The following is a 27,941-nucleotide window of genomic DNA, read 5'->3' as shown; positions in this document are numbered from 1 at the left end:
TTTATAATTCTTGACATCAGGACATACTTTATTACAAGTTTATTTATCTGAATAGCATGCTTAAAAACAAACAGTAGTTTTCAAGAAATTAAACTATGTTGCAAACCACCTTTTATATGTTTAAATAACTTCAAAATATCAGAATAATCTTTCGTTATACATGAACATCAGATACCACAGATGTAGGCCCAAGTCATAGTTAAGCTGGAATTCTCATCACAGCCACATAAAATGTGTGTCCACACAGCATAAAGTGAGCTGGGCCTGAGTCCCAGAAATAGTTCTTGTTCTTACGGAGCTGTTGCTGTCAAGGTTGTGCATCTGAACTGGATGCCCACTAATTTCTGAAACCAGTATTTTTTTCTTTTTCTTTTTTCTAAACAGAGCTTTTGAAACCATACTGCATAGGAAGGCTACAACAGATGGGTTCTGAACTAAATCTAGGTAACTAAGAGAAAAAGCCTTGTTTCTTTGTTCATCAAAGGACCTAGGAGTCAACCTTGCTTCCCTGCTCTAGCCAGGGACTGTTTTTGCTTACTCGGATCTTTTGTATTCCAGCTCTACAGGCTTTATACTGCCACTGACCTGGGTTGCTAAAGCAGCCTGCACCTTATGACTTTAGACCATGAGATTTCTAAAAGTTTGTTAAAAATTCTAGCTTTCCATCTCAGACTTCAGTACTAATCTGAGTTAAACTTATATCATTGAACTCTTCCCTTCCAGGAGAACTATAAGACATCTCCACGACTAGTCATACTGGTTTATTTACTGCATCAACATCCCTCATGAAAGCAGGATCCTGAACTGTATTTCTGACTCTACTAGTGCTCTGTCGATCCATCCTCATCTTAATCGGAAAGCAGAAGTCTCTGAAACACCTCTTGAAGTTTTCATCAAGAAAAGCGTAGAGGATGGGGTTCAGGCTGCTGTTGGTATAACCTAAGGCAATGCAGAAGTAATAGCTGGAGAGGGCAGCCGTGCTGTGGGAGGTGCTCCCCAGAGCCTCCACCAGGATGAAAATGTGAATGGGGGTCCAGCAGACGATAAAGACTGCCACCACCACCAAGACAAGCCTGGTGATGCGGCGGAGGTTGCGATCTTTCTCTCGGGAACCAGAAAGGAGTCGGACACTCCTCAAGCGCAGGATCATCAGTGTGTAGCAAATGACGATGATGAGGACGGGGATCACGAAGGCAAAGACGAAGACGCAGATCTTCATGCAGAGGTCCCACCAGGAGTAATCGTCATCCGGGAACTGCAAGGAGCACTCAATGATGTCCACGTCTGCAGAAGGTGAACAGAACAACAACAAAAACATACAAAAAATGTCCAATCTTATTATTGTGGCTGCAAAGCATTTTAAATGTGAATTTTAATACCTTTGATTGCAAAGGTCCAAATATGGTGAAATGCTATTACCTGAAGCAGATTACCAAATTAGGAATGAATGCCAAACATATTAGCCATCCTATCTCTATGCTTAGAAAAATGAAGCCAGAAAGTCACCATTTATTTGGAACATACACAGTGCTACAGAATAAATCTGATTAACTAGCGACATGAATCATCTAGTTGTGGAAACTTTGACATTGATGACTTTCAGAAGAGCTGAATTTTTCCTTTATAGCATGAGCACTTATTTGCATTTCCATTTATTACAATTCTCCCAGACCTAACAATCTGGCAATAAAAGTTAGTATCTATTTCTAATAAATGACTAAATACTTCAAATCTAGCCATTCAATTTAACAAAAGCCAACTTGTCTGAAATACATTATATGTTTTGTGAGAAATCATTATGTAGGTCAGTAAAAATGTTTATGAACTTTGCATATGACCCAGGTATGATTTAATGGAAACACTGGTAGTCATTGTGATTAAGGGCATTGCTGAAACATGAGTAAACTTTTGGAGAAGGAGGAGGAGGAGGAGAAGGGAGAGGGGTTGATGGGGAAGAAGGAGAGATGGGGGAGGACAAGGGGAAGGAGAAGAAAGAAAATAGAAGAGGGGCGAGGACGAGTAAGAGAATCACCATCATCATCATCAAAGAAATTCATAAATCAGACACATTTTTCTTTTTTACCAACATTGACTATGTATCAGATAAAAAACAAGTATTTTTATATGATTACTTGGAAAATTGCTTTATTTGCTCTGCTTCTCTTTGCTGGATAGTATTTTCTTTGGAGTAAACTTAATACTAGAAAGTACTGAGACCAGAAAGAGTAGACTCAGGGTAAGTATCATTTATATACTTGTATTGGGGGGCCCACTCGCCCCTACAGAGTTCTCCTTTTCCCAAGGTATCAACCAGCCCACATGATGTTTTTGTCTTGCCTCTGAGGAATCATAGAACACAGAGCAGGCCAAATTCTCTTTGTTCTGATCATCTTTTACAGATAAAGTAATTGTGAGCAAAACTAAAAGTGTGATTTCTATTTTTTTTAAGTATATTATTATATATATTTATTTATTTATATCCACAACACATCTTCTTTATCCATTCATCTATTGAATCAGGGATTTTGTATTTGGATAAATTCTCTAGTAGAATTGCTGGGTCCCATGGTATTTCTATCTTTGGTTTTTTTGAGGAACCTCCATACTACTTTCCATAGAGGCTACACAATTTATATTAACAGTGTAGGACAGTTCCCTTTTCTCCACATCCTCACCAACACTTATTTCTCATCTTTTGAATAGTAGCCATCTGACCCATGTGAGGTGATAGCTCATTGTGATTTTGATTTGCATTTCCCTGGTGATTAGCAATGTGGAGCATCCTTTCACGTGCCTGCTGGCCATCTGTATGTCTTTGTAAAAATGTCTGTTCAGGTCTTCTGCCCATTTTTTAATTGGGTTATTTGTGTTTTTTGGTGTTGAATTGTGTGAGTTCTTTATATATTTTGGATGTTAACAACTTATCAGATATATCATTTATAAACATATTCTCCTATATAGTAGGTTGCCTTTTTGTTTTGTTTAGTTCATTTACATTTTAAGAAATTATTGATAGATATGTACTTATTGCCATTTGTTCATTATTTTCTGGTTATTTTTATAGTTCATCTCTGTTCTTTTCCTCCTCTCACTCTTCTCTTGTGATTTACTGATTTCTTTAGTGTTATGCTTGGATTCTTTTCTCTTTATTTTTTGTGTGTCTATTATAGGCTTCTGGTTTGTGGTTCTCATAGGGTTCATATCTAGCTTCCTCTATATATAAGTCTATGTTTGGTTGATGGTCACTTAATTTCAAGCACATTCTTAAAGTACTACGTTTTTATTCTTTCTCCTCCACATTTTATGTATATAATGTCATATAATCTGTATCTTTTTATTTTGTGTATCTCAACTAATTTTGTTTAGTTGATTTTACTACTTTGTCTTTTGAACTTCCTACTCACTTTTCAAGTAATTGGTCCACTATCTTTGCTGTAGGTTTGTTTTCACTGATGAAAGTATTTACATTTAAAAATATTTCCATTTAAAGAGGTCCCTTTAACATAACCTGTAAGGGTGATTTAGTGGTGACAAATTCTTTTAATTTTTGCTGATCTGGAAAAGTTTAATTGCTCCTTCAGTTCTGAATGATAACCTTGCTGGGTAGAGTATTCTCAGTTGTATGTATTTCCCTTTTAGCACTTTGAATATTTCATGCCACTCCCTTCTGGTCTGTAAAGTTTCTGCTAAGAAATCTGCCGGCAGCTTTGTGGGGTTTCCCTTGTAAGTAACTGCCTTTCTCCGATGCTTTTAAGATTCTCTTTATCTTTGATCTTTGCCATTTTAATTATGTTGTGTCTGGGCATTATCCTCCTTGGGTTCATCTTGTTAGGGGCTCTCTGCATTTCCAGGATCTGGACGTTTGTTTCCTTCCCCAGGTTGGGGAAGTTTCCAGCTCCTATTCCTCCAAATGACTTACTATTCATTTGCCATTCCTCTGGGACCTTACTATGTGGATATTATTTCATCTGGAATTGTCACAGAGCTGTCTTAGCACATTCTCATTTTTAGACATTCTTTTCCTCACTGTTTCTCAGCTTGATTACTTTCCACTATCCTGTCTTCCAGTTTGCTGCTCCATTCCTCTGCATCCTGTAGCCTACTGTTCATTCCCTCTGGTGCATTTTTCATATTTCAACTTTGAGGTTCATTTTTATATTTTCTATCTCTTTGTTGAAGAGGTAATCAATTCTTTACCCCTGATCAGTGAGCATCTTTATGACCACTATTTTAATTCTTTATCAGTTAGGTTGCTTATCTCCATTTCATTTAGCACTTTTTCTGGTGTTTTGTTTTGTTCTTTTGTTTGGTATACATTCCTCATCCTCATTTTGTCTGGTTTTCTGTGCTTCTTCTTTTGTATTGGATAGATCAGCTGTACCTCCTGGTCTTGAAAGTAATGACTTTATGTAGCAGGTGTTCTATGGTACCCATAATGCAAAATTTCCTGCTTGCCAAGTACTCCAAGAGTATTCTCTATTGTGGCTGGGCAGTAACTGCTGCTGGTGGGCTATGGGTAGGGCCTGCCCTCTGCTTGTCTGCCAGCAATGGTGGATCCCCACTGCTATGCCTCTGTATGAAGTTGGCATTTCCTCTGTGCTATGGGTGGAGACACTCTCTGCCTGGCTGCCCAGTGGACTGAGTATACTGATTGCATCAGATATGAAGGGTTCCAGTGCTGGGGCTGACAGAGCGGGGAGTTTCAGACCTGGCTCCCACCAGCCTGGTCAACTGGACTATGGGAGGACTGGAAAAGTGTTGTCTTCTCACCTATTTCTCCTCCAGAGAAAGCTCCCTTATACCTCTCCCTTCTGGCAGACTTCTTGAGGCTAGCAAATTCCCCTTCAAACTGCTGCCACTTCTGTATTAGTCTCAGATCAATGGAGCATGCCAGTTCTCTGCAAGTGGAGACTCAGCCTCCTACAGCACTCTAGTTCTTGCTGGTGTCCAACTCCACTCATCTTCAAAGGCCAGTGCCATGAAGAGACTCATTTTCCTCAGAGCAGATCCTCCAGGCCAGGTATGCTGGGCTCTTGAGCGTTTTCTCTTTTTTACTACATTCCTCTCTCCTTTGCACTTGGGGTTTGGATAGGGGAAGGATAGAGCCGATTGGTCGTGGCTCTGCCCTTTTACCCTTCTCAATGTGGTTGTTTTCCGAGTTAGCTGTATTAAATATAGATGCTTCCTTGGTGTGTATGGGGGAGGAGATTATCACAGTGACCTCCTATTCCACTAGAGTGTAATTTTTATAATGAAAATATTTTCTTCTGACATTGGAAATATCTGCTTCCAAAACAGTACTAGAATATTTTAAAATAGTGTAACAGCTTTATTAATGATCTTTTCTAAAATATTTAAATGTGATGTTAATCAAATATCCCTTAGTAAAACAAAATGTATCTTCTGAGAATTTCAGTTAGAGATACTTCAAAATATAAAGAATATAATTACTTTGGCCAATGAATAAAGACGACTATCTTAGAGACATGAACTTTGTCAGCTAAATATAAGATCAAACTTTTCAATGGTAATTGAAAGCTCCCAGATTAACTTGCAATTTTTGATTCTCTTTAAAAAAATCATTGTTCAAAGTACTATTATTATGATGACTATTAGAAACAAACAAGCATCTCTTAATTTTTTTTAGATTTATGTAAATGAGAACAGTTTAAAACACGCTATTCTAGGTTTAATTTTTCTGTTCAGTCGAGCATCCTTGAAGGTAGGAAACACGTTTGTTTGTTTTTATTGCTTAGCTGTGGTGTATTCCAACACTGTCTCTTTCTTGTGGTTGGCTTTAGCCTAAGTCGCTTCAGAGACATTTATATAGAGGCTGATCCATTTAAAAAGTCCATTCTCCTGCAATATATATTCTGTGCATTACATTCATCCTGATTTTTTAAATCACTAAATAATGACAAAAGCCAGACAGAAGCTCCTCTCTAATAACGTGTTACTTTTACTAACATTTTTCTCTCCATCCAGAATGTAAGCTACCTTAGGGTAGGCACCCAGCCTGCCTTATTCAATATTTAACTCCTGCTACAGCAGGAACATATGGTGTTTAAGGAGAATAAATTGTTAAATAAATGAACTTATGAATACCACGCGTAAATCCTTGAAAATGTGGAATGATTACACGAGTTATTATGTAAGAGTAATCTGCAAAGATAAACAAGGCAACATAAGGGCTGATTAATTTGGATACATTTTTTTACTCAGAGAATCAGCTTTCTCTTGAACAGATTAGATTACATGTAGTAGGAGCTCAATAAATATTTGATGAGTGGTGAAAAAATCAACTATAGCTACTTTTTACAAGACTTTGGACAACATCCAGAGAATAGAGTTGGAAATATCCTTCAAAAAAATTAATGAAGCTGAATTTATACCAATACAGGGAAAGGAGAGTACTGAGGCAATTATCAAGGAAATTCAAGTCCAACTCTATTTCACTAGGCAGACTACATTTTTAACTTTAAGGAGACCCAAGCTGAAAGTGAAGGGGAAGAAAGATATTTCATGAAAATAGTAACCAAAAGATAGCAGAAGTAGCTATACTTACATCAGACAAAATAGAATTTAAGTTAAAAATTGTAACGAGAGGCAAAGAAGGTCATTATATATGACAAAAAAGTAAATTCATCAAGAAAATATAACAATTATAAATATATATGCATCCAACACTGGAGCACGTGAATATATATATGGCATATATTAACAAAACTGAAGGGAGGCACAGAGAGCAATACAATAAAAGTAGGGGGCTTTGATGTCCCACTTTTGACAATGAATAGATCACCCAGAAAGAAAATCAATAATGAAACAGCAGACTCGAACAACACTTTATAAATAAAATGCACTTAACAGACACATACAAACCATTCCATTCAAGAGCAGCAGAATATATTTCTTTTCAAGCACACGTGGAACATTCTCTAGTTTAGGTCATGTGTTAGGCCACAAAGCAAATCTTAACAAATGTAAGAAGATTCAAATCATATCAAGTATCTTTTCTGAACACATTAAGATATAAATTGATAATAGGAGGAAAATTGGAAAGTTCACAAATATTTAGAAATTAACACAGTCCTGAACCAATGGGTCAAAGAAAAAATCAAAAGGGAAATCTAAAAAATTTTTTAAATTGCTTGAGATGAATGAAAATAGGAGCATATGATGACAGAACTGATGAGATGTAGCAAAAGCAGTTGTGAGAGAGAAGTTAATAGTGATAAACACCTACATTAAGAAAAAGAAAAGATTGCATAAAAAACTTCACTAGATATATAAGGAATATCTAGTTGCTTATTTATTAAGGAACTAGAAAAAGAAGAACAAAGCCTAAAGTTAGTAGAAGAAAGGAAATAATAAATAATGGAGCAAAATAATGAAATAGAAAAGATTTTTTGAAAAGATCAACAAAATTAACAAATTCTAAGAAAAAATATAAATTATATAAATAAAATTATATGGAAAGAGGAAACATTACAAAAAACTGTAACTGATACAGAAATACAAAGGATCATAAGACACTATTACTATAAACAATTATGTCAACAAATTGGATAACTTAGAAGAAATGGATAAATTCCTGGAAACATATGGCCTAACAGACTGACTCATTAAGAAGTAGAAAATCTGAACAAACCAATAATGGATAAGGAGACTGAGACTAAATAAAAAACCTAACAAAGAAAAGCCAAGTGCTAGACAGATTCATTTGTGAATACTACAAGAATTTAAAGAATACCAACCCATCTCAAGCTCTTCCAAAAACCTGAAGAGGGAAAAACATTTCCTCTCATTTTACAAGGCAGCTTTACCCTGATATCAAAGCCAAATAAGGACACCACAAGAAAATAAAACTATAGGCCAATATCTCTGATGAACATTGATGCAAAAATCTTATAAAATACTAGCAAACCAAATTCACCAGCACATTAAAAGTATCATACACCATAATCAATGAGGATTTATCTCTTGGATGCAAGTATGGCTCAACATACACAAATCAATGTGATATGCCACATTAAAGAATGAAAGATAAAAATAAGATTATCTCAACAGATGTAGAAAAATCATTGACACAATTCAACTTCCATTCATGATAAAAATTCTCAACATAGTAGGTACAGAAGCAATGTAGAACTTAGTAAAGGTCATGTATGACAAGCCCACAGCTAACATCATACTCAAGTGTGAAAGGTTGGAAACTTTTCCTCTAAAATCAGCAACAAGATGACATTGCTCACCTTTATTACTTATAGTCATCAGAGCACTAGAAGTACTAGCAAGCAATTAGGCTAGAAAAGAAACAAGCATCCAAATCAGAAAGAATGAAAGAAGTAAAACCATATGCAGATCACATAATCTTACATATAGAAAACCCTAAGGATTCCACCAAAAAACTCTTAGAATTAATAAACACATTCAGTAAAGTTTAAGGATTGAAGATCAACATACAAAACAAAACCTAGGGAATTTGTGTTTCTATACACTAACAAAAAGCTATCTGAAAAAGAAAGAAAACAACCCCACTCATAAGAGCATCAAGAAGAATAAAATACTTAAGAATAAATTTAACCAACGAGGTGAAAGATCTGTACACCAGTAAGTATCACCAATGAAAAAATTGAAGAAGACACAAATAAATGGAAAGATATCCTGGTCTCATGGACTGGAAGAATTAATATTGTTAAAATGTCCATACCACACAAAACAATCTACAAATTCAAAGCAACCCCTGTCAAAACCCAATGGAATTTCTCATAGCAACAGAAAAACCAGTCCTAAAGTTCAGATGGAACCACAAAATATGCCAAATAGCCAAAGCAATTTTGAGCAAGAACAAAGCTGGAGGTGTCACACGTCTGGCTTTCAAATTATATGACAAAGCTATAATCAAAACAGTATGGTGCTGGCATTAAAAACAGATATTTCAAAATGAATGGAATAGAGAGCCCAGAAATAAACCCACAGATATATGGTCATGAAATCTTCAATAAGGATGCCAAAAATAGAAAATGGGGAACAACAGTCTTCTCAATAAGCGGTGGTGAGAAAATTGTATATTCACATGCAAAGAAATGAAACTGGACCCATATACACCACACCCAAAAATCAACTCAAAATTGAGTAAAGATTTAAACATAAAACCTGAAACCAGAAAACTTCTGGAAGAAAACACAGGGGAAAAGTTCCTTAATATTGGTTTTGCAGCAGTATTTTGGGGACACCAAAAGCACAAGTAACAAAAACAAATATAAAAAAGTGAGATTACACCAAATTAATCCTAACTAAAAAGTTCCACATAGCAAAGGACACACTCAACAAAATGAAAAGGCAACTTGCAGTAAGGGAGAAAATATTTGCAAATCATGTATCTTATAAGGGGTTAATATCTAAAATATATAAGGAACTCAACAGCAGAAAAGTAATAACATAATTAAAAAATGGGCAAAGGATCTGAATAGGCACTTCTCCAAAGAAGACATACAAATTACAAACAAGTACATGAAAGACAATCAGCATCACTAATCATAAGGAAAATGCAAATCAAAACCACAATGAGGTATCACTTCACTCCTGTTAGGGTTACTGATACTAAGAGAAAAAAAATGATAAGCGTCAGCAGCACTATGGACAAAATGGAAGGCTTGTGCACTGTTGGTGGAACTGTAAACTGGTACAGATTATGGAAAACAGTACAGAGGTTCCCCACAAAATTAAAAATAGAACTACCATATGATCCAGCAATGCCAAAGGAACTGAAATCAAGGATATTTATGGTATTTACCCAAAGGAACTAAAATCAAGATCTCAAAAGACACCTGCACTCCCATGTTCACTGTAGCATTATTCACAATAGTCAAGAAATGGAAACAACCTAAATGTCTATCAATCAATGAATGGATAAAGAAAATGTGGTATACATATACCTACATACACACATGTATGTATATGTGTGTATGTGACACTATGTGTGTGTGTGTGTCTCTGTGTGTGCAGGTACACACAAGGGACAATCATTCAGCCTTAAGAAAGAAATTCTGCCATTTGTGACAATATGGACAGACCTGGAGGATGTTATGTGAAGTGAAACTTTGAGAGGTGGCAGAAATGTCTACAGTCTTGATGCAGCAATGGTTTCACAGGTATATACATATCCCAAACTAATGTTTAATTAAATATGCATACTTTTTACATGCCAATCATAACTTAATAAAGTGTTTTTTTTAAGTAGTCTTTCTTTTCCTTTTATACTAATATTAGAAGGTCTTAGCTTTTTTTGACATGTTCCAATGTCTCATGGCTATCATAATTATAGTTAGTTCTAATATCTAAACTAAATGCTTTTCCTTGTGTGTATTCTTTTTGTTAAGAATAATTCTGTTTTTTCTGATAGCTATTACAACTAACTTAGTTGTTATAATAACAGCAATAGGTAGACTATACATTTCCAAAATAAATAGTACACACATGCATAATATGTAAAATGTTATACTGAGCATCTTATGCCCATAAAGTGAACATCTTACTGTACACAGAACCCCTGGTATTGAACACATGCCCTATAGATGTTGACAAACAGCAACAGGAAGGAACTGTTAAGATCATTATGTCAGATGATGATGCTAGCCAACACCGAGGGAGTGCTTAATGACACCAGGCACTGCTCTCCCAGTTTTCTATGCATGGACTCACTAGACCTGGAAAAGCACCTGAGGTTGTAGGCACTATGATGACCCCTATTTTTCAGATGAGAAAGTTGAGGCACAGTAATGTTGCCAAAATGACACTGCCCATAAATGATGAGATCGGGATTCAATTCCAGGCCCTTTGCTTCCAGAATCTGTGCTCTTAAACAAAAAGAAATACTCTACAGTCAGAAACATTAGCTAAGATGTCTTGTCCAACATTAGGTGGAGAAGTTCTAATGCAGATGATGCCTGATTCCTTTCAGTGACGGTCCTCCACAGACATGATACTGTGACCTATCAATGACATTCAGCTCTGAGTCAGTGCAAGACTGTCCGAAATATGCCCCGTTGTCATCAGAGCCTTCACATGCAGTGTGACGCAACACTTCAAAATGAGTGCACTGGATACTCTGGAACAATCTTTCATCACTTAAACAGAATCTGCTTTAGAAGATAAAAGACACAAAGGAAGAATTTTGTGCCCCTACAAGACTACTTTAATTCTCTCCCATTTTCTCCTCTGTTTGCTCCACACACTAATTTGCTGACATGGGTGGATCTTTTCTTTCATTCCATCTGCGCACATTCATCTCCAGCAGCTCCTTCCTAGAAAGCCCACATCTATCTTCATTTTCTCTTTTAAAAATCCAGCTGAAATCCATCTCTTGCAGGGTCTCATTTTCTGACAATGATTACAGGGGTGAGTGGTTACGTCTACAAGTATAACATGAACTATAAAAATCAGCTTTTCATTTGCCCAGGGAAAAATCATCCATCTTTTTTATTATTTAACACATTTGTCTTGGCCTCACAGTGTATATGCAGGATCTCCTCTTGAATTGAGTTACTGTGTATCAATACCTAAGATTCAGAAGAGTTTCTTGCAATTTTATCTCCACTTGTACGCATGAAGAAACAAAATCCTATGTGTAATTAATCATATTTTAAAATGCTTCTCTGATAAAGTTTGGCATTTCTTAAAATTTACCAAGTATTACAGCTTAACACCTGCAGTGGCTATGCTGCAAATTCATTACATAGTTTGAGGAAAAAGATAATGTTTCATTGAAAAATGTGTACCATGCAAGGTAGCTATGATTTCAGCACCTACCCTTTCACTATGACCTGGGAAGTCCCTACTACATATATTTCATTATCAGTACTCAGGGGTGTCATGAACCTCCCTGATAAACTGCAACATTTAGACAACTGCTAAAAAATCAACAATATTTGTAAAGTCCAAAGTGATCATTCTGCTCTCCTCACAATGAATTTCTATTAAGACCACAGGTACTTGTACAGCTTTACCTCATACTAGTAAATCAAAACTCCTAGAACAGTAGCTGTCATCTTGGCTGCAGGGCTGAGTAGCCTGAGGTAATCTTGCAAACCTTGATGCTCATATAGTATCTCAGACCCTTCAGGGATGGGACCCAGGCAGCAGTACTTTCTAAAGTACCTGCATGATGCCAACATGCAGCCCAGGGTGAGAACCACTGTCCCAGAATAACTGGGAACACATCAAGTATTCTGTTTGCATGGGGTAAGGACTAATATGTCCAAAACCTAATGGTTTTGCTCTTCTGCACTACCATCCGTGGACTCAATTTCAAATGGCCTACAAATGAAGTTGTTATGACAGTGATATGGAGATCAATACCTAAGGAAAAACGACTAAGGAGCCAGCATATGTCTCTAATGACTTAGAGCCCCTTTTAGGGCGAATTATAAGGAGACGCATCTTACAATTACCAGGATGCAATGGAATTAACTGTATTATAAAATCCAAAAGCCCAGGGTCCCATACCTCATCCACAAGCCTGCAGACTCTGGTATGCACTTCCAGAGGAGCAAACAGGTTGGGGGTCTGCGTTTGCGTAATGTCATTATCCCATTCTGTGTTTAGATGTGCAAAGGATCACAAAATTGATTTAAGTCTCATCGTCCATGGATTTAGGCATTATATTTCCATTGGTCTTTGGGTTTTCCCCAAGATGTGTGTCCTACTCACTACCAAATTAAGAGTTTGTATAATTAGAAGTTAATTTTAAACAGAGAAATGAAAATGACTGCCCTTACCTTCTCTGACTTTGGTTCCTCCAAGGACTATGGCAGAAATGCCAACAGATGAAGACAGGAGCCAAATACAGATATTGATGATCTTTGCCTTCAAGGGTGTACGAAAGTCTAAAGCCTTCACAGGGTGGCACACGGCAATGTATCGGTCCACACTCATCATCGTCAAGGTGAATATGCTGGTGAACATGTTATAGTAGTCAATGGAAATGACTATCTTGCACAGCACATCTCCAAAAGGCCAAGAATTCATGAGATAGACGGTGCTCTGAAAGGGCATGGTGGTTGTAACTAAGGCATCTGCCAAAGCCAGGTTAAATATGTAAATGTTGGTTGCAGTCTTCATCTTTGTGTATCTAAAATATTAAAAACAAGATTATTTCTTTCCATCTTCATGTCAAACCCATGAGGTAAATGTGTTTGTGATAATAGCCTTTGGATGACTGAATTGGTTTTTTAGTCACTTATTCTTTACATATTTTTTGAGTATCTAAAATGTAAAAGACTTACAGGTTAGTAGCAAAAAATGGGCAAAATTTGACTTTATTTAGCTTTTATTCTAGCACTTTGTTCAAAATATAAATTTTAAAAAGGTAAAGAAAACAGTATCAGTAGATAAATAAATGAATACATGCACAGATTGTCCCCACAGACTTGCCTGTAATACAGCTCTTTATTTTGCTACTGACATTTCATTTTAATCCTATCCAGAGTTGCTTGGCTTGAAGCATTTAAATGAATACTTTATTTTTTCTTTCACTGTGTAAAACAAAGATCAAACATATTCAACTTTTCCTCAGGGTTACTTTGAGAAATCAGTCATTGTAATTATAATGTCTTAAAAATGCAAGATGGTTATAATTGTTAAAGTACATTCAGTTTTGATGGCTAAAACACAACTAAGATTCTTGATTTTTGTTTGCCAGTGTGCTACAAGCTTTCCACTTTAAATATACTATGTAAATAAAGCAGACCGAGGTCTTCCCTTATGCATGTCCTAGAACTAAATGTAACCTGGGAGAGCAGGTGAGAACTAATTCTGTTTTTCTGTCCTCTGATCTTCAAAGAATTTTTAAGCATATAATTTGTTTCATCTTTCAACTAAAGGGACAGTAATTTTCAAAACAGGTCAGAAAGTTTGTGTTTAATCCTAAGTTATTCTTTCTAATGTAACAGGAAGTTTAGAACAATTCTATTTCCAACTAAAAGTGAATTCAGAGGATTGCTTTACTTAGAGAATGCTTCCTCATGGATCTATAGGGCATAAAATGTTTCAAACAATATCAGCAGGTTTTCAGAGACCAAATGCTAAGATACGTTGGGAAAATTCAGATGGTAATTACTTTCGACTTCAGATTTGTAGACCTTATCACAATTAATTCAGCTATGCCCCAGGTATCTTCAGGGAGTCAGGCTTCTTAATGGTATGGCTTTGACTTTCATAAACAGTCATATATAAGGAGTTGTCTTATAGAGAATGACTTCCACTTTGTCTATAAAATCAACATCAGTGATGTTTATTGATCATTGTGACATTCTCAAATTTCCACATGAGAAACTTCTTTTCACATGTAGTGACAGGACAGCCTCTGAGGTCCACTGTGAAGCCAGACTGTCTTGGGTTTGAATGCAGTAGATGATTTTTCTGAGTTTTAGCTACTGGTCAATAAGGCTGATAAACCTGAACTGCCAGTACATGAGATAAAGGCAGCAGATGATCTAACTCTAAATATCTGACACACAGGGTCACGCTTCACACTTTCCCTGCTGTCTCCTCCTCATTTTAGGTGTGCTCAAAGAAGGCATTGTAAAGACCGGAACCAGAGTCAACATCTGTTGGTTTCCATTTTGACATTTTGTCAACTGAACTGTGCTTTAATCCAGAGAGAGCGAGGAGTCTATTTTAATATACGTTTTGTCTTTGCAGTTTTTACTCAAATATTAAATGGCCCCTAAGTTTTAGAAAGTGATTAAATGTGTGTGGCCACTGGTCAGAGTATAGGCTTTTTAGAGGCATGGATAAAAAGCAAACTCCTGAGACAGATGAATGTTCTAATGAGTGAGACTGAAATGCTACCTGTTCAAATTTTGTCTTAAAAATACGGTTTTATGTTTGAAAAGTGCATTTTACAATCCAACCTCCTCCTCTTTCAACTTTCTCCCTAAAAATCTCTGATGCTAGCAAAGAATTTAGCAGGCACTGTCTTTGGCTTCTACTCCATATTTTGTGATCCTAATTTTCTCGTCTTTCTTTATGAAGTTAGACTGATGTTCTTTGCTTTATACAGTTAGGCAGACCTGGGTTCTAGTCCTTATTTTTTACTCCCACTGATAGACTTTGGAGAGGTCACAAACCCTGTGCTGCGATTTCCCAGCTATAAAATGGGAATGGGAAGTACAATGCTTATCTCACAGAATTCCCAACATAATGAATGGAATGCACCTGATCCAAAGAATATGCTGGATCTATTTCACATGCCTCATCCTCCTCTCATGTGGGTAGATCTACCAGCTACCACAAAAAGCAAAGAGGAACATAATTTCTAGTTAACATCTATGGTCTTATTTACCCAACTTGGCTTGAATAATAAAGATAATAGTAAAAATGAAGCCTGGGACCTACACACTGTAAGAAGGTGAATGGAATGACTCATGAATTATAGTAAGATATCATATGCATCTTTATGTAATCATAAGATGTTGAGTAATAAATTGCTCTTAGTTTTCCAAAATATTTTTAACAGATTGATGCAGGAAATTGCCTAAGGCTTGAACTTTTGAAGAACTGAAATCCTGTCATCAGATCTCTGAATATGACAAACACCTATAACAAAAATGTCTACAGTTTACACTAATTTTAATCATACTAATTATAGTGAAAGTCCATGCTCCTGAAGGAACAAGCTCTGGCCACATCGTTCATGTGGGAACTGCTGCTGTTACCATCCCCAAGGGCTGGGGGCCCCCATCAGTGACCTAGAGAGATGCCTGCATCAGCCAACATTCCATGCCATGGCATCACCACCTGCCTGGAGGTGGCTCATGTTAATGACAATAATCGTAATAATCATTTATTTCAAAACGATCCCTGTGTGATACTCTGCTGTACATTTCACGTGCTTTGTCCAGTTAGCCCTACGTGGTAGGCGTCACATACTTGGTCTACTCTATAGAGGAAGCCACTGAGAATCAGGAGTCACACTCATTTCTCAGGTTAAGTCATAAAAGGCATTGCAGGAATTCAAATCCAGGGGGTTTGATCCCAGCCCTGCATTCTTACCTCTCCCAGCATGTTACAAATTACAAAGTCAAGTGTTTTGACTTCCACACACCTTATTTATTCTCACAACAACTTATCTTTGCGTTTACCCAGGGGGTTAATGGATTTTCCCTAATATAGCTTAAGACAGTTAGACTCTGGTGAGTAAAGTGATTTTTCTAGGGTCAGAAAAGGCAAGAGCTTAGGAGGATTGGGAAGGGGCGCAGGGTAAGGCCCACACACTGAAAGGGAGAACTAAACGGGTGTAATCAAAAGGAATGAATAAACTGTTTGAGTCCAACAAGTATCTACTGTCAGTCTTCTATGTACGACACTGGACTGGGTCCTGTGCACAACTGATTTCAAGGCCTTCCCCCTCAAAGGCAGGTGGATGAGAGCCCAGATGCTTGTATTTAACCAAAACAAAATAGTAGTTAGTCTTCACAGTCACTGTCCATCCACAGGGGTGAGAAGAACAAGTAAGTGAGCTTTCTCACTACAGTAAGATAAGAAATTATCTTCCATTTCATACACTATTTTACAAAAACTACAAGTACCTCAAGGAACATGGTACCATCTGGGTGGGCAGTTTGGCTTGTGCAGAGAAACTGGAGCTGGGCTGGCAGTGAGCAGCAGCACTTTTTAGTGTACACACCGCAAGAGCACACGGCACTAAACAAGCAAAGTCTGTGGGCTGCCCTCACGAAGTTGTCACTGTCATCAATCTGGAAACAATGGTGTGCTGTACCAGGCGGGATGCACAGAGCAGCCAGGGGGACAGGTCAGTAGACACCTCAGGGTGCTAGCCGTGAGGAAGGTCATCACCTGGTAATGTGGCAGAGGGTGACTCCGGGGTTAGAGATGCTCCCCATCGCAACGTTAACTTAAGACCTTCCTAGCACAGTTCTCTTTACAGAGAATTGAGGGGAGTCCTCTCAGCTGGCAGCCATACATGCTTGGCAGAGTAGAAAAGGGAACAAAGTTATCTACTGAACTATCAGGAACCAGTGTCACCAGCAGGATTTCAGGGAGACCATGGCACTTGCTGGGGGGTGCAACACTGACCTAGCAGCACAGCAGCCTCACAGCATCTTGTCCTTCCCACAGGCTGCTGTGCTCGGACAACATGCAGGTGGAAGAGATCATTCTTGGATTTATTACCACCCCTGGCTATCGAGGTGCCCTGCCCAAGTTTTTTTTTTAATTTAAATGGCTCTTTAATCAGGAGTTCCTTTCTAGTTTTATGACACAAATATAAACTTATGATTTATAAGTAATCCAGAATTTTGATGGCTAAACGCCCTATATTCTTAAACACAAACATTTTATTTATTGATTTGTTACTTTTAGCTCTTACCAGCTCCCCACTGTTGACATACACGCTGCTCTTCTCTCTCCAGTCATGCTCAGGCTCCCTCATCAGTCTTCACCATTTCTTATTTCAACACATTCTAAGTGCCTACTCCATGCACAGCAATACACTAGAAAAATTCAATATGCAGACTCTGCCTCTAGGGTCTTTTAAACTATCTGAGACAAAAAGTATAGCGTGAACTAGAGAAATGAAGATAAGGGAAAGATGGGTGTGTCGTGAAGAGATCAGGACATATTTTACAGAGAGAATTTGGACAGAGACTTGCACTTTGGGAAGAATTTGGACAGAAGAGAGGCTTGATGGCGAGAGTCCTATTCAGAGGTCAGGAGTCCTGTGTGGCGGGTAATGGGAGGTTGGTGGGGATGGGCAAAGGGGTGTCTGGCCACAGAGGACCTTGACACCAGGAAGAAAAACTATGTTAGGCATTCTTTAAGGTCTTTGTATGTGACAGACACTCTTTTTGGAAATTCCTATTATCTGACATAGTTGTGATGATTAAATGAGACAATATGTCAAATTGCTTAGCACAGGAAAATAAAGAATGCCAGCCCTCACTGTCCTCATTTCTGCCATGGCTGCTGTTATTACTATCATTACCACTATTAATAATTACCTACCACAGTCCTAATAACTCCTATTACAATCCTGTAAGATACCGGTGTCCCCACATTTTTCTGAAAAGGAAGCAGTCTTAGAAATGAGCAGGGGTTCTGAGAGTCCACACTTAATAAACAATGGAATTCAGCACTGACATTCCCGTATTTCTTAAGAAGGCAGAAATTTTATCAGAGAAATAATTTGATTATGTGAATTCTTCTTCCAGCAGCTAAAGATAGAAAACCACTCTGATACATGTGAATAAATATGCCTCATGAAGGGAGAAAACATTTGACACGAGGACATGAAGCAAGGTCCAGAAAAGAAGACTAATTTAAAACATTAGCACACTGCCCCTCAACAGAGAAATGCCATCATGTACATTATGGTGTTGAGATTTTCCACAGCAATATCCATTATTCTGGTGAAGAAACTGAGTAAAGAGGAAGTAAGTGGCTTACCTGAAACCACAAATTAGCGTGACAGTGGGAAGTAAAATCTGAGCCTTTTCGGTAGCCCCAAACTACAGCAGAATGGAAAAGACCAACCAACTACCAGGTGGCCGTCTTCCTGACTAGAGTCTAATACAGCAAATACCTGTGCACAGCAAAAACACTTTTGGTCAGGCGAACTACTGAGTGGATCAAATGCTCCTGTCCCATGGGAAGCTGGCTGCTGTCTTACACAGGAACGGCACTGGGAGCCTGAGACCCCCAAACACTGTTTCAGCAGGAGGGAAGTTCTGCAGCTCCTGGAAGAAAGCAGTTGTTTTTAGTGGGTGATGAGCTTTGGCACTTTTCTCTGCACCACCAAGAAGCATGACTTACTTGTTTTTCGGGGCATGTTTTCCAGACATGTGACATTTTTTATTTTATGTTTGAAATGATCAGAAAGGATTCCTGCACTGATGTGAAGTCTCAGAAGAACCTATTTGAAAACATGAGTTTGCTTCCATTAAATTCTCCAGATACTCTCAGTACATCTCAATTAAACTAATTAGCTATACTAGTCCTTTTGGAGTATTTAAGGGGGTGCGGGGTATAGTTTGTTAACTTTTTAAAGAGAAGGGAACTTCAGTCATTACTTCTGCAATGACCTGACACTGATGTTGCCTAAGCCTATAGTATTCTAAAGGGGTCAGGCCCTTTCAGTTCCCCAGAATTACTCTCCCACACGCAAAGAGCAGAAGCTATAAACAGAACAGAGGAGGAGAGGAGAGTGGTCTGAGTCCACAGCGGTCACAACTGCAGCTACCGTTGGTCGCGATGTATGCCAGAAGGGCCAGCAAACATCCCAAGACGCCCCAGACAGGCTGTCCATGCAGGGCAATGGGGGGTGAGGGGAAGAGGAACACAGAGTAGGGATCTCACTGCAATAGCCGCTGCCCCATAAACTGCTCCTCCTCCTTGCAGTCACCCCTCCCACCCCTGACTGCCACGCTCTAGTGTATTCGGCTGTACACACAGGGAGAGCTTTTATCATGCACAACCACACCAGGTAGAAAACCACAAATCTCAAACGACTGACGTGGGGTACAGTTATCTGGAAACCTAGAAGTATGTAGATATCTTAAATTATTTTTCCATTTTATACAAAAGCTAACCAAACTACGGTAAGCCAGAGTAAGGGAGACATGGTCACCCACCTGCTCTGCTCTCCATCAGAAGGAAATGACCCCCTCACTAACTGGAAAGCAACATAATAAGGCAGAGAAAGTTCGGAGTTTTGCTGTGAAGATAAGTGAGTTAATACCCAATAGGAACTCAGAAAATCGTTCCTGTGGTTATCACTGATCTCTAAACACTCATAACTTTATCCATTCTTAATCGGAAGGTTTCCCTGCCCACCTTCAGACCAGTTTCTTTGGGATCTCTCAATTCATCCACGTTTTACGTTTTTCTCATCTTAAGTTCTGACTTGCTTGGCTAGTGGAGAGAATAAGTATTTAAAATGCATGCACACACACACGGCTTTTACAATATTATCCCCACTCCTAAAATCCATTCTTCTTACTATAAGTCTTTCTTATCTAAAACATAAGCCAGCATCCCCTCCAAAGAAAGAAACAACAACAGAACTATTGGCTGATTTTCTGTTGAGGAATAAATAAATGGTAGTCTGAAACCATCTTTTGTCAATATAGCTCTAAGCCACTGAAACCACATAAAGCAAACCTCAGGAAGGAAACTGTCCTGCAGCCACACCGCAATAGGTTTGGGATGAGCACAGAGCCTCGTGGGGGCAACAACAATTAGGGGCATCCACTGGGTAATTGGGGGTGAAGGAGAGGCCTGCTGCACAGGTCACACAGAGATACTGCTGCCCAAGAGATACTGCTGAATGATTAGTGGGGGGAGCCATCATCTCCCAGGCAGGAAAACATTCCTCCTAAAACTCTAAGACAGACACCAGGAAAAATTGTAGTCTTATAAAGTTAACATAATCAAGAAGTGGTTCTGAAGACTACAATTTTCGCTGGATCTGTTAAGGTTTAAGAGCTTTATACCTGATCGCCAAATTGGGCTTTTTTTCCTCTTTCTTTATTCTTTTAGTGTGTGTGTGTCGGGGGGGTGGGCATGCAGGGAGGTGCAGGGAAGCTGGGTAGTCTCTGATCTCTGAAACAGTTCCATGAGGATTTCCACTTTGTCTGCAATCACATGTCCCACAGCAAAGAAAATAATCCCGTTTAGTTAATCCATAGAAACAGTTGCAATGAGACCAATTCTCTCTTTTAAGAGCTTGTCAAATAATAAAATTACTCTGAGATACACAAAATAGGCTCTTTTTAAACAATTTCTGAAGTAATTTTTGCTATGCTTGCTTTAAAGGAAATGATTGATGTTGATTCCAAGCAAGGATTCAGTATATATTAGAACATATCTTTTTAAATCAAAGCTAAGGTAAGGCTGATAGACGTAGAGCAGCACATGGTATATTATACCAACATACCTCTGCCTTTTCTTTACTGCCTCTCTGGGTAGAGTTTGGGGATATTATGTAAGTGAGGCTATTTTGACATTTAAGAGAATATGGACATGTGCGTACACATAGCTGTGATGATCATAACCAGCACATGAGTAGTAAGATGCCTGGGAAGGAAGAGAGGCAACACCACAGCAAACACTCTGATTGGGTCACCCCATCCTTTCCCATTATTCCCCAATTCGGTGACAGCCACACAGCTCAGGTGGTACTGGCACAAGTTCAACTGTGGGGCCCGGACTGACTCAGAGATGACCCAAGTAAGTCAGTGTGTTCCTAAGATGGCCTTAAGTTGGGCCAGGAGGTAGAGGGCACGGAACATTGACATTGGTCAGTAGCTTGGAGAAGAAATGCTCTATCCCCCTATTTATGAACAAAAAAATAGGTACCTTCATGAGGAACAACTTCCATGCCCAACAGGGTTGAGTGGGTTGGCTGTCTTTCAAGAAGAAACTGAGTTCAAGAAATGGAAGCATTTCCCTAGTGTTTTCATGGTTCTGTTTTTTTTCCTAAGCTCCTTATAAAGTTGCCCCTTTTAGAAAATTTCAACACTGACCACACTGACTTCAGGAAGCAAAAGCCACCCCAGGGCCAGGTCAGCAGAAGACTGATCCCCAGTGTTCTTCATTGTGGTAGCAACAAATTAATGAAAACTAATGAGAAAAGGAGAGGCAAATTTAAGCCCAAGGACCAAATAATTTTGACTTGTGTTATTTTTTTCCTAATAAATTTTTCCTTGTTTATCCTTACATTTAATTTAAAAAGAAACATATCTTTACAAAAGTAAAGCTTTTCTTTAAACAAAAGAGAACATATATACAGGAAGAAGATGGCCTCTGTAAGCCCAGGAGAGAGGACTCAGAGAGAAGGACCCAGCCCTGCCAACACCTTGATCTTAGATGAATATAAGAGAATAAATTTCCTTTGAAAATAAATTCAAACCACCCTGTGTGTGGTCCTTTGTTATGGCAGCCCTAGCAAACTAATACAGGCAGGTTCTCCAGAAACCTGAGGAACCAAGGAGATAGTCACACAGAGCCATCCAGAAGGACAGAGGCCAGCAAGTCAGCTGGGCATGAGTAACTGGGAGACAGAAGCATGGATTTAGGATTGGGGAACAGGTATGGCCACAGGAATAGATGACACCATTGAGAGTGTGTTGGTCAGTTTGCTGTGTCATCTTGGCCAAGCAGCAGCCCCCAAATAATCCAACATCCATCCTGGTGCCACTGCAAAAGTGTTTTGTAGATGTGGTTGAGTTCTTACTCAGTTGACTTTAAACAAGGGAGCGCCTCTTAGATAATCTGTGCGCCTGATCCCATCAACTGAAAGAACAGGGCTGAGATGTCCCTGAGACAGAAGATACTCCACCTGGGCAGGCAGCCTGCCCTTCCTGATCCCTAAGGGCTTCAGACTCACCTAGCCAGCCCCACAACTACGTGAGCCAACTCCTCGCAACAGATCTCTGAACATGTACATTCCCTGTTGATTCTGCTCCTCTGGTTGAACCCTGATTAACTCGGAGAATATGCCAAGTGAGGGCCAAAGACAGCCAACGAGGCTCTGGAAAATATGACCATTTAAGAAACATCCGAAGAGGAGTCTGTGATGAAGACCGAAGTGAAACTCAGGGGATGCGGAAGGAAGTCAGGACGGGCTGCTGTCGGAGAAAGCAAGGGACCTGAGACTGAGCAAGCACACCACACCTCCACTGAAGGCAGGTGACAACAGCCTAAAATGAGCACCACCAGGGTGGGGTGGGGGAGCAGGTACAGCGGGGGCAGGGAGGGAACCAAGCGCACTGGGCTGGTGAGTGGGTGGAAGACAAGGGGATGGAGAGGAGGGACTGTCCTCCCAGAAGCTTACCCACAACAGACAGGAGGATGAAAAGACATTAGGTACAGGAACTCAGAAAAAGGTCATGTTCGTGGATATTAATCGTTTATAAGATAGAAATACTTCAGTATGACCAGGTGCTTAAGGGAAAAAAGCAGTGGAGAGGAGAGATCACAGATGGGGCAGAAACGAGATAACTGACACAGCAAAGATCCCAGGAAAGCAAGAGGTGATGAAATTCAAGACCCAGGAGCAGGAAGAAGGACAGCCTTCCACCAAGATGGGCACGAGGAGAGGCGGGCTGACATGCTGTAGGAAGGAGTGCTCCAGGCAGCTGGACTGACTCCACGGCCACAGGGAGCTACAGGGAAAGAGCTTCCCTGACCCTGAGCAGAACATGGCCAGATACAGGGCTTGGGGATTAGCCCTGATGAAATTAGGGTTTTTTATTTATGGGACATGGGAAAAGGAATTAACGCATTCTGAAAAACAGGAAACAAGAAAAGAGAGGCAGAACTGGTCAGAAATACCTGAAGACACTGACTTTGCCTTTACAAAGATGAAACTGACTTTTTTCAGCAACATTCAATTAGCTGAATCAGTTAGTTGGATATAGGAACAAGGAAGATGGGTTACTGGCTTGATCCAGAGTCAAGATTTGGTGGAAGACAGTGGCAGAAGGACAAGAAGGCGAGGCAGTTGAGCATATCATCAAGAGAGGCTGAAGTAGGAAAAGAAGAGCTAGTCTGGGAGAAATGAAGCCCCCAGTAAGAAAGTATCCAGATGTTGGCAGATGTGATGTAGCGGAAAATGAATAGTAAGGCGGGTCAAAGCGCAGGATCTGGGGTCAAGCTGCTGGGGTCATTCTGGCTCCACAAGTTAACAAGGCTGACCTTCATCAATTCACTTAATTTCACCTTGGTTTCATTTTGTCATCTGTTGAACGGGTATGTTGATATACCCAATAGGGTTGTGGAGATTAAATAAAATAATTCAAATGAAGTAAGCAGCTTCCCCAGCCTGGCATATGTTAAGTGGCCATTAAATTTTAATCATTTTTGCTAAAGGAGGATACAGCCATGTGTGGAAAGTCATGGTAAGAACAGGAGAATAGGTGTGTAGAACTCGGGGGTGGGGCTGCTGGAAAGGTCCCAGGGTGTGGGCATCACTGCAGTCACTGCAGGAGCCCTTCACAGCAAGAGGTGTTGAGAGCACAGGGCTTGGGACCTGAGTGACACACCCATGGGTACAGCTAAGGTGCTACTGGGACCCAAAGACACAGATCCAGGACTGAAGTAAGAACTTCCTGCTCCAGGATCACAAACCCCAAAGCATGGTGAGAGGCAAGACTGGAATGTTTAAATTTCAAGATTTTCACAATGAAAAGTTTAATGTGCCCTGATACTAGGCAATTATGGCAGTTGGTACACAATAAATGATGAACCCAAGAAACTTTAAATATCTTTCAAAGATACTGGGTAGCATTTCAGGTGCCCAAGGTGGAAAAAAGCTATTTGTGAGGCAGGTCTAAAAATATCAAAGCTCTTTCTGCAATCCTAACTTTCTCCCCAGGTCTGAATGGCCATCCCATACCTGTACATGTCCCACCATCCAAGCATCTAAATTCCATCTTTAGAATGCTTTCCTAGAAGACTGAACCAAGGACCCTTTTGCATGTATAATATTTTTAAAGTGTCCTCCTCAAAAGTGATCTTCCATCTTTTCAAGCAATGTTATTCAGCCCTCAAGATCAATTATCAAAGCTGCATCTGAATTCCATACTCCAGTTCGGCTCTCAGTCCTGATGGGAATGCCATGGTCCACTTGATTTTACCCTCTCTCGAATCTTCAGGCCTTTCTTCTCCTGAGCAAAATAAATCCAAGTCCACCAACTTTTCTTCTAGGTTTTATTTTTTTAATTCTTTGACCTTCTATCATTCTGAACACATTCTAGATATTCCTCAATCCTTTTAGCTGTTGATTTAAGTGAATCATTGTTTCAGTATGTTGGCATTCTAGGATGGCAGTGTAACTTCTTTTTTCATTTTTATCATCAAACAATCTCTAACTAGTTGAGAATGGAAGGATAGATGATGTGAACCACCTAACTTCTGTATTTTTAACTGATTTTATCCCCTTCTAATGAATTTTGGTCCTGGATATCCTTGGGATATATGTGCAAAATAATTATATGTTATATATATTTATATATATAGCTATATATAATTTTTATTTAATGTATATCTTTACCATTAGAAGTCTTAATGATTCATTTTTCTTTCTGACATGTCGAATGCTCCCCATGGAGTTATCTTTGCACATATTTAGGATTTTTCATTGTTTTTAATCCTAGTCTCCAGGGCTATATAAAAAGTTGTAGAGCAACCAAGTAGCTCTTCTCAAACTCAAACTTCAGGTGCTCATTCAAGTGGCAATAACATGTACTTGTTTTATTCAGGCACTTAAATATGATCTAAGCAAGAAGAGAGTTTTTCTTTTCTTAGCATCCCCATTTTGTGTAACAATGTTTTATTACAAAATGGCCTCTGTACTAAGGAGCTCCTAAAAATTTTAATTATAATTTAGAACACAGCTGTCTTTTCTTTTGGTTACTATAATCATCTTTGATGGAGAGCATCCCTGAAATTACTCATGACTTGGAAAAACAATTTCCTTTTAAAATATTCCCCCTTTCTGTATATAGCCTTTACTCATCACTGATAGATTTCCTGCAAAATGTAATAAACAATTATGAAACCAAAGGTACCAAAATACAAACACTAGCTGTAGGTGAAATAAGTTTTCCAATATGTATCTGAAGCCTTAAGTGACAGTATTTAGTTCCAGAGCATAAATAAGGATAAAAGACCTGACATTCCCAAGCCAAATAAATAAATAAATAATATTTTTATTATGATTTCTCAGCAGAAAGATTCATGCTACTGTAGATATTGTTCTTTAAGATGGTCATAAATAAGGAGCCTATTTCAAAACAGAAGTCAGGATTTAAAAAAAGAAATTAGTTCTTCAGCCTTTCAGTGCCCCTAAACAGGGTGACTTGCATCCTTTCTTTCATAGGAACTTCTCAAAGAAAGGTAAAATTCTTATTTGGTCCCAAAGGTGCATTTTCAAAGCATTATGTGTCCCACAAAGAGAAACACATATATCTTAAAGGGCATCCAGAACAAAGTTGAACATTTTCTTGTTAAAAGAGGCTAAAATAAGAATTACTTCACTTACCACAAAGTTAGCATATATGTGGATATTTTTTACTGGAAGTTAAGGTCAATGTAATTCCACAAAAGAGCAACAAAACAGAACTATCAACTTCTCTTATTTTACTTCTTAAAAATGCAAAGCAATTTTTGAAAACCTCCACAACCCATACTATTATAGTGGATAAAAATTAGATAGCTAATTTACAAAGTCACTGATATTCTAAACAAATGAGATGACATTTCAGTACTAAAAAAACTCATGTACAGAATAGATATCAACAATCCTAAAAAGTATATTGGCTTTTGCTTCATAAATCATAACACCTTTCTGATGAGTCACAGGAAATTTCGAATTATCTTGGGTGCATTAGGTGGGCCTGAATTTTATCTTAAATATCTGCAAAGAGCAAAACAAAGTGCTCCAAACTGGCGCAAAGAGATAAAGGCCAGGCAAATGGACTAGTTTCCTTTCCAGGAGATCCTGACCTTGTTCCATACACAGTACCCTCCCTGTCCCTAGAGGTATGTGTGCGTTTTGGGACGCGGCAGGCGAGTGGGGTGGTCACTCCTCAAGACAGCACTGGTGTCAATCTCTTGGCCCTGTGTGAAGCCTTGCAGTATCCCACCAAAAACTCTCCCAGGGAATCCCTCACCTCTTCTAGGAGGCCACCCGCTGAGACTCTCCGCAGCCCTGCATTGACGGTACAGTCCCCTCCACCTGGCCGGCGCCCCACCTTGCGTCCTGGTGATGGGCCCGAATCCTCCTTCCCTGCAACCGCCACTGCAGCCCCCAGACCCGCGCTCACCGGATGATCACGAACATGACCAGGGAGTTGCCCACCAAGCCCACGACGAACACCACAGAGTAGACCGCCGTGATGATGACCGGGATGGCCGGCGAGATGTGCGCGGACTCCAGCAGCGCGTCCTCGGAGCCCGCGCTGCCGTTGCCCTCCGGCTCAGCCCAGCCCGGGAACCAGCCGCTGGCGTTGGGGAGCAGGCAGGTGTTCGGTGAGCAGCTGGGGCCCGGCTCCTCGCGGAAGATCTGGACGGGGGACTCCATGGTCGGGCGGCTGCAGCTGGAGGGCGAGGAAACGCGGCACCTGCGGGGCTGCAGGGGCGAGAGAACCAGCTGGACCCGGTGAGGCAAACTTTGTCCGCTCCCCGTCGGGAGCTCAGGGCCCACTGATGCCCGCCCCGGCCGCACGTCCCCGGGCGGGGTGAGGACGAACCTCTCGCTGCCTCCTAGCTGGCAAACGCGCAGCTGGGCGCCGCGTGGGGCGGGAAGCGCTCGCTCCTTTTCTGAAACCCCCACCCCCACATCCTTTCCAAGGCACGGTCCCCTGGTGGAACTGTCCCCAGACTGCCGCTCTGAGCGCCTGGGACAGGAGGCCCTGGAGCACAGAGCCCTCGCTCCCAAGGATTGCTCCTCGAAAGCCCAAAGCTCACCTCTGGCTTCTGGGGACGCGGTAGTCGTCCGGGGGTAGTCGTGGCCGGTGCTGAATCGCTCGTTCCCAGACCGGCTCGGCCCTCGGAGGCGCAGCGCACCCGCAGCCCCGCGCCGCCGTACCGCGGACCCCGGCCCTGCGCTCTGGCCGAGGCCGCCTTCTCAGCCGTGCACCCTCCCCAGCGGCTCCCACGTCAGGCGGCGCTCAGCCCGGCTGCTGGCGGCGAGGACGCGGCAGCGCAGGGACCTGGCGGGTTGTTCCGCAGGCGCCCCGCCTCCCGGAACCGGCGCGCCCCGCCGCGCCCCCTGAGCTGGAACTTCTCCGAGCCTCCCGCCGCCTCTCTTGGTTGACCCCGCAGCCTTTCCAGCGGCGGCCCAAGACGGTGAGCCGCTGGGCTGCCGTTTAGATTTCGTAGTAATGAAGGGTGTGCCTATTTATTGCGAGAAT

The 27,941-nt window shown here is 40.2% G+C and overlaps 1 protein-coding gene across 2 annotated transcripts; it reads right to left on the bottom strand.

Annotated features, from left to right (window-relative positions):
• On the bottom strand, positions 1–27,863 carry OPRK1 (opioid receptor kappa 1). 2 transcript variants are annotated; one of them, XM_017679198.3, is made up of 4 exons: positions 27,496–27,863; positions 26,853–27,157; positions 12,783–13,135; positions 1–1,284 (listed from the first exon to the last, which is right to left on the bottom strand). In XM_017679198.3, the coding sequence occupies exons 2-4, from the start codon at positions 27,107–27,109 to the stop codon at positions 752–754; spliced, it is 1,143 nt and encodes a 380-aa protein (XP_017534687.1). In that variant the 5' UTR covers positions 27,110–27,157; positions 27,496–27,863; the 3' UTR covers positions 1–751. The 2 variants fall into 2 exon arrangements, with proteins under 2 accessions (XP_017534687.1, XP_017534695.1); XM_017679206.3 differs by lacking the exon at positions 27,496–27,863 and adding an exon at positions 18,608–18,761 and having other exon boundaries at positions 26,853–26,986.
• Between the last annotated feature and the right edge of the window lie 78 nt (positions 27,864–27,941).

Source organism: Manis javanica, chromosome 2 (genome assembly GCF_040802235.1).
Source record: "Manis javanica isolate MJ-LG chromosome 2, MJ_LKY, whole genome shotgun sequence".
NCBI lineage: Eukaryota > Metazoa > Chordata > Mammalia > Pholidota > Manidae > Manis > Manis javanica.
This window is presented reverse-complemented; position numbering and strand designations above follow the sequence as displayed.

What these genes read in the sequence shown, in the direction of transcription:
- OPRK1 (XM_017679198.3), bottom strand. Translation starts at nt 27,109, where the DNA reads ATGGAGTCCCCCGTCCAGATCTTCCGCGAGGAGCCGGGCCCCAGCTGC. An exon ending in GTCATGTTCGTGATCATCCG is followed by an intron (nt 13,136 to 26,852) that starts GTGAGCGCGGGT and finishes TTAATATTTTAG; the next exon opens with ATACACAAAGATGAAGACTG. An exon ending in AGGAACCAAAGTCAGAGAAG is followed by an intron (nt 1,285 to 12,782) that starts GTAAGGGCAGTC and finishes CACCTTCTGCAG; the next exon opens with ACGTGGACATCATTGAGTGC.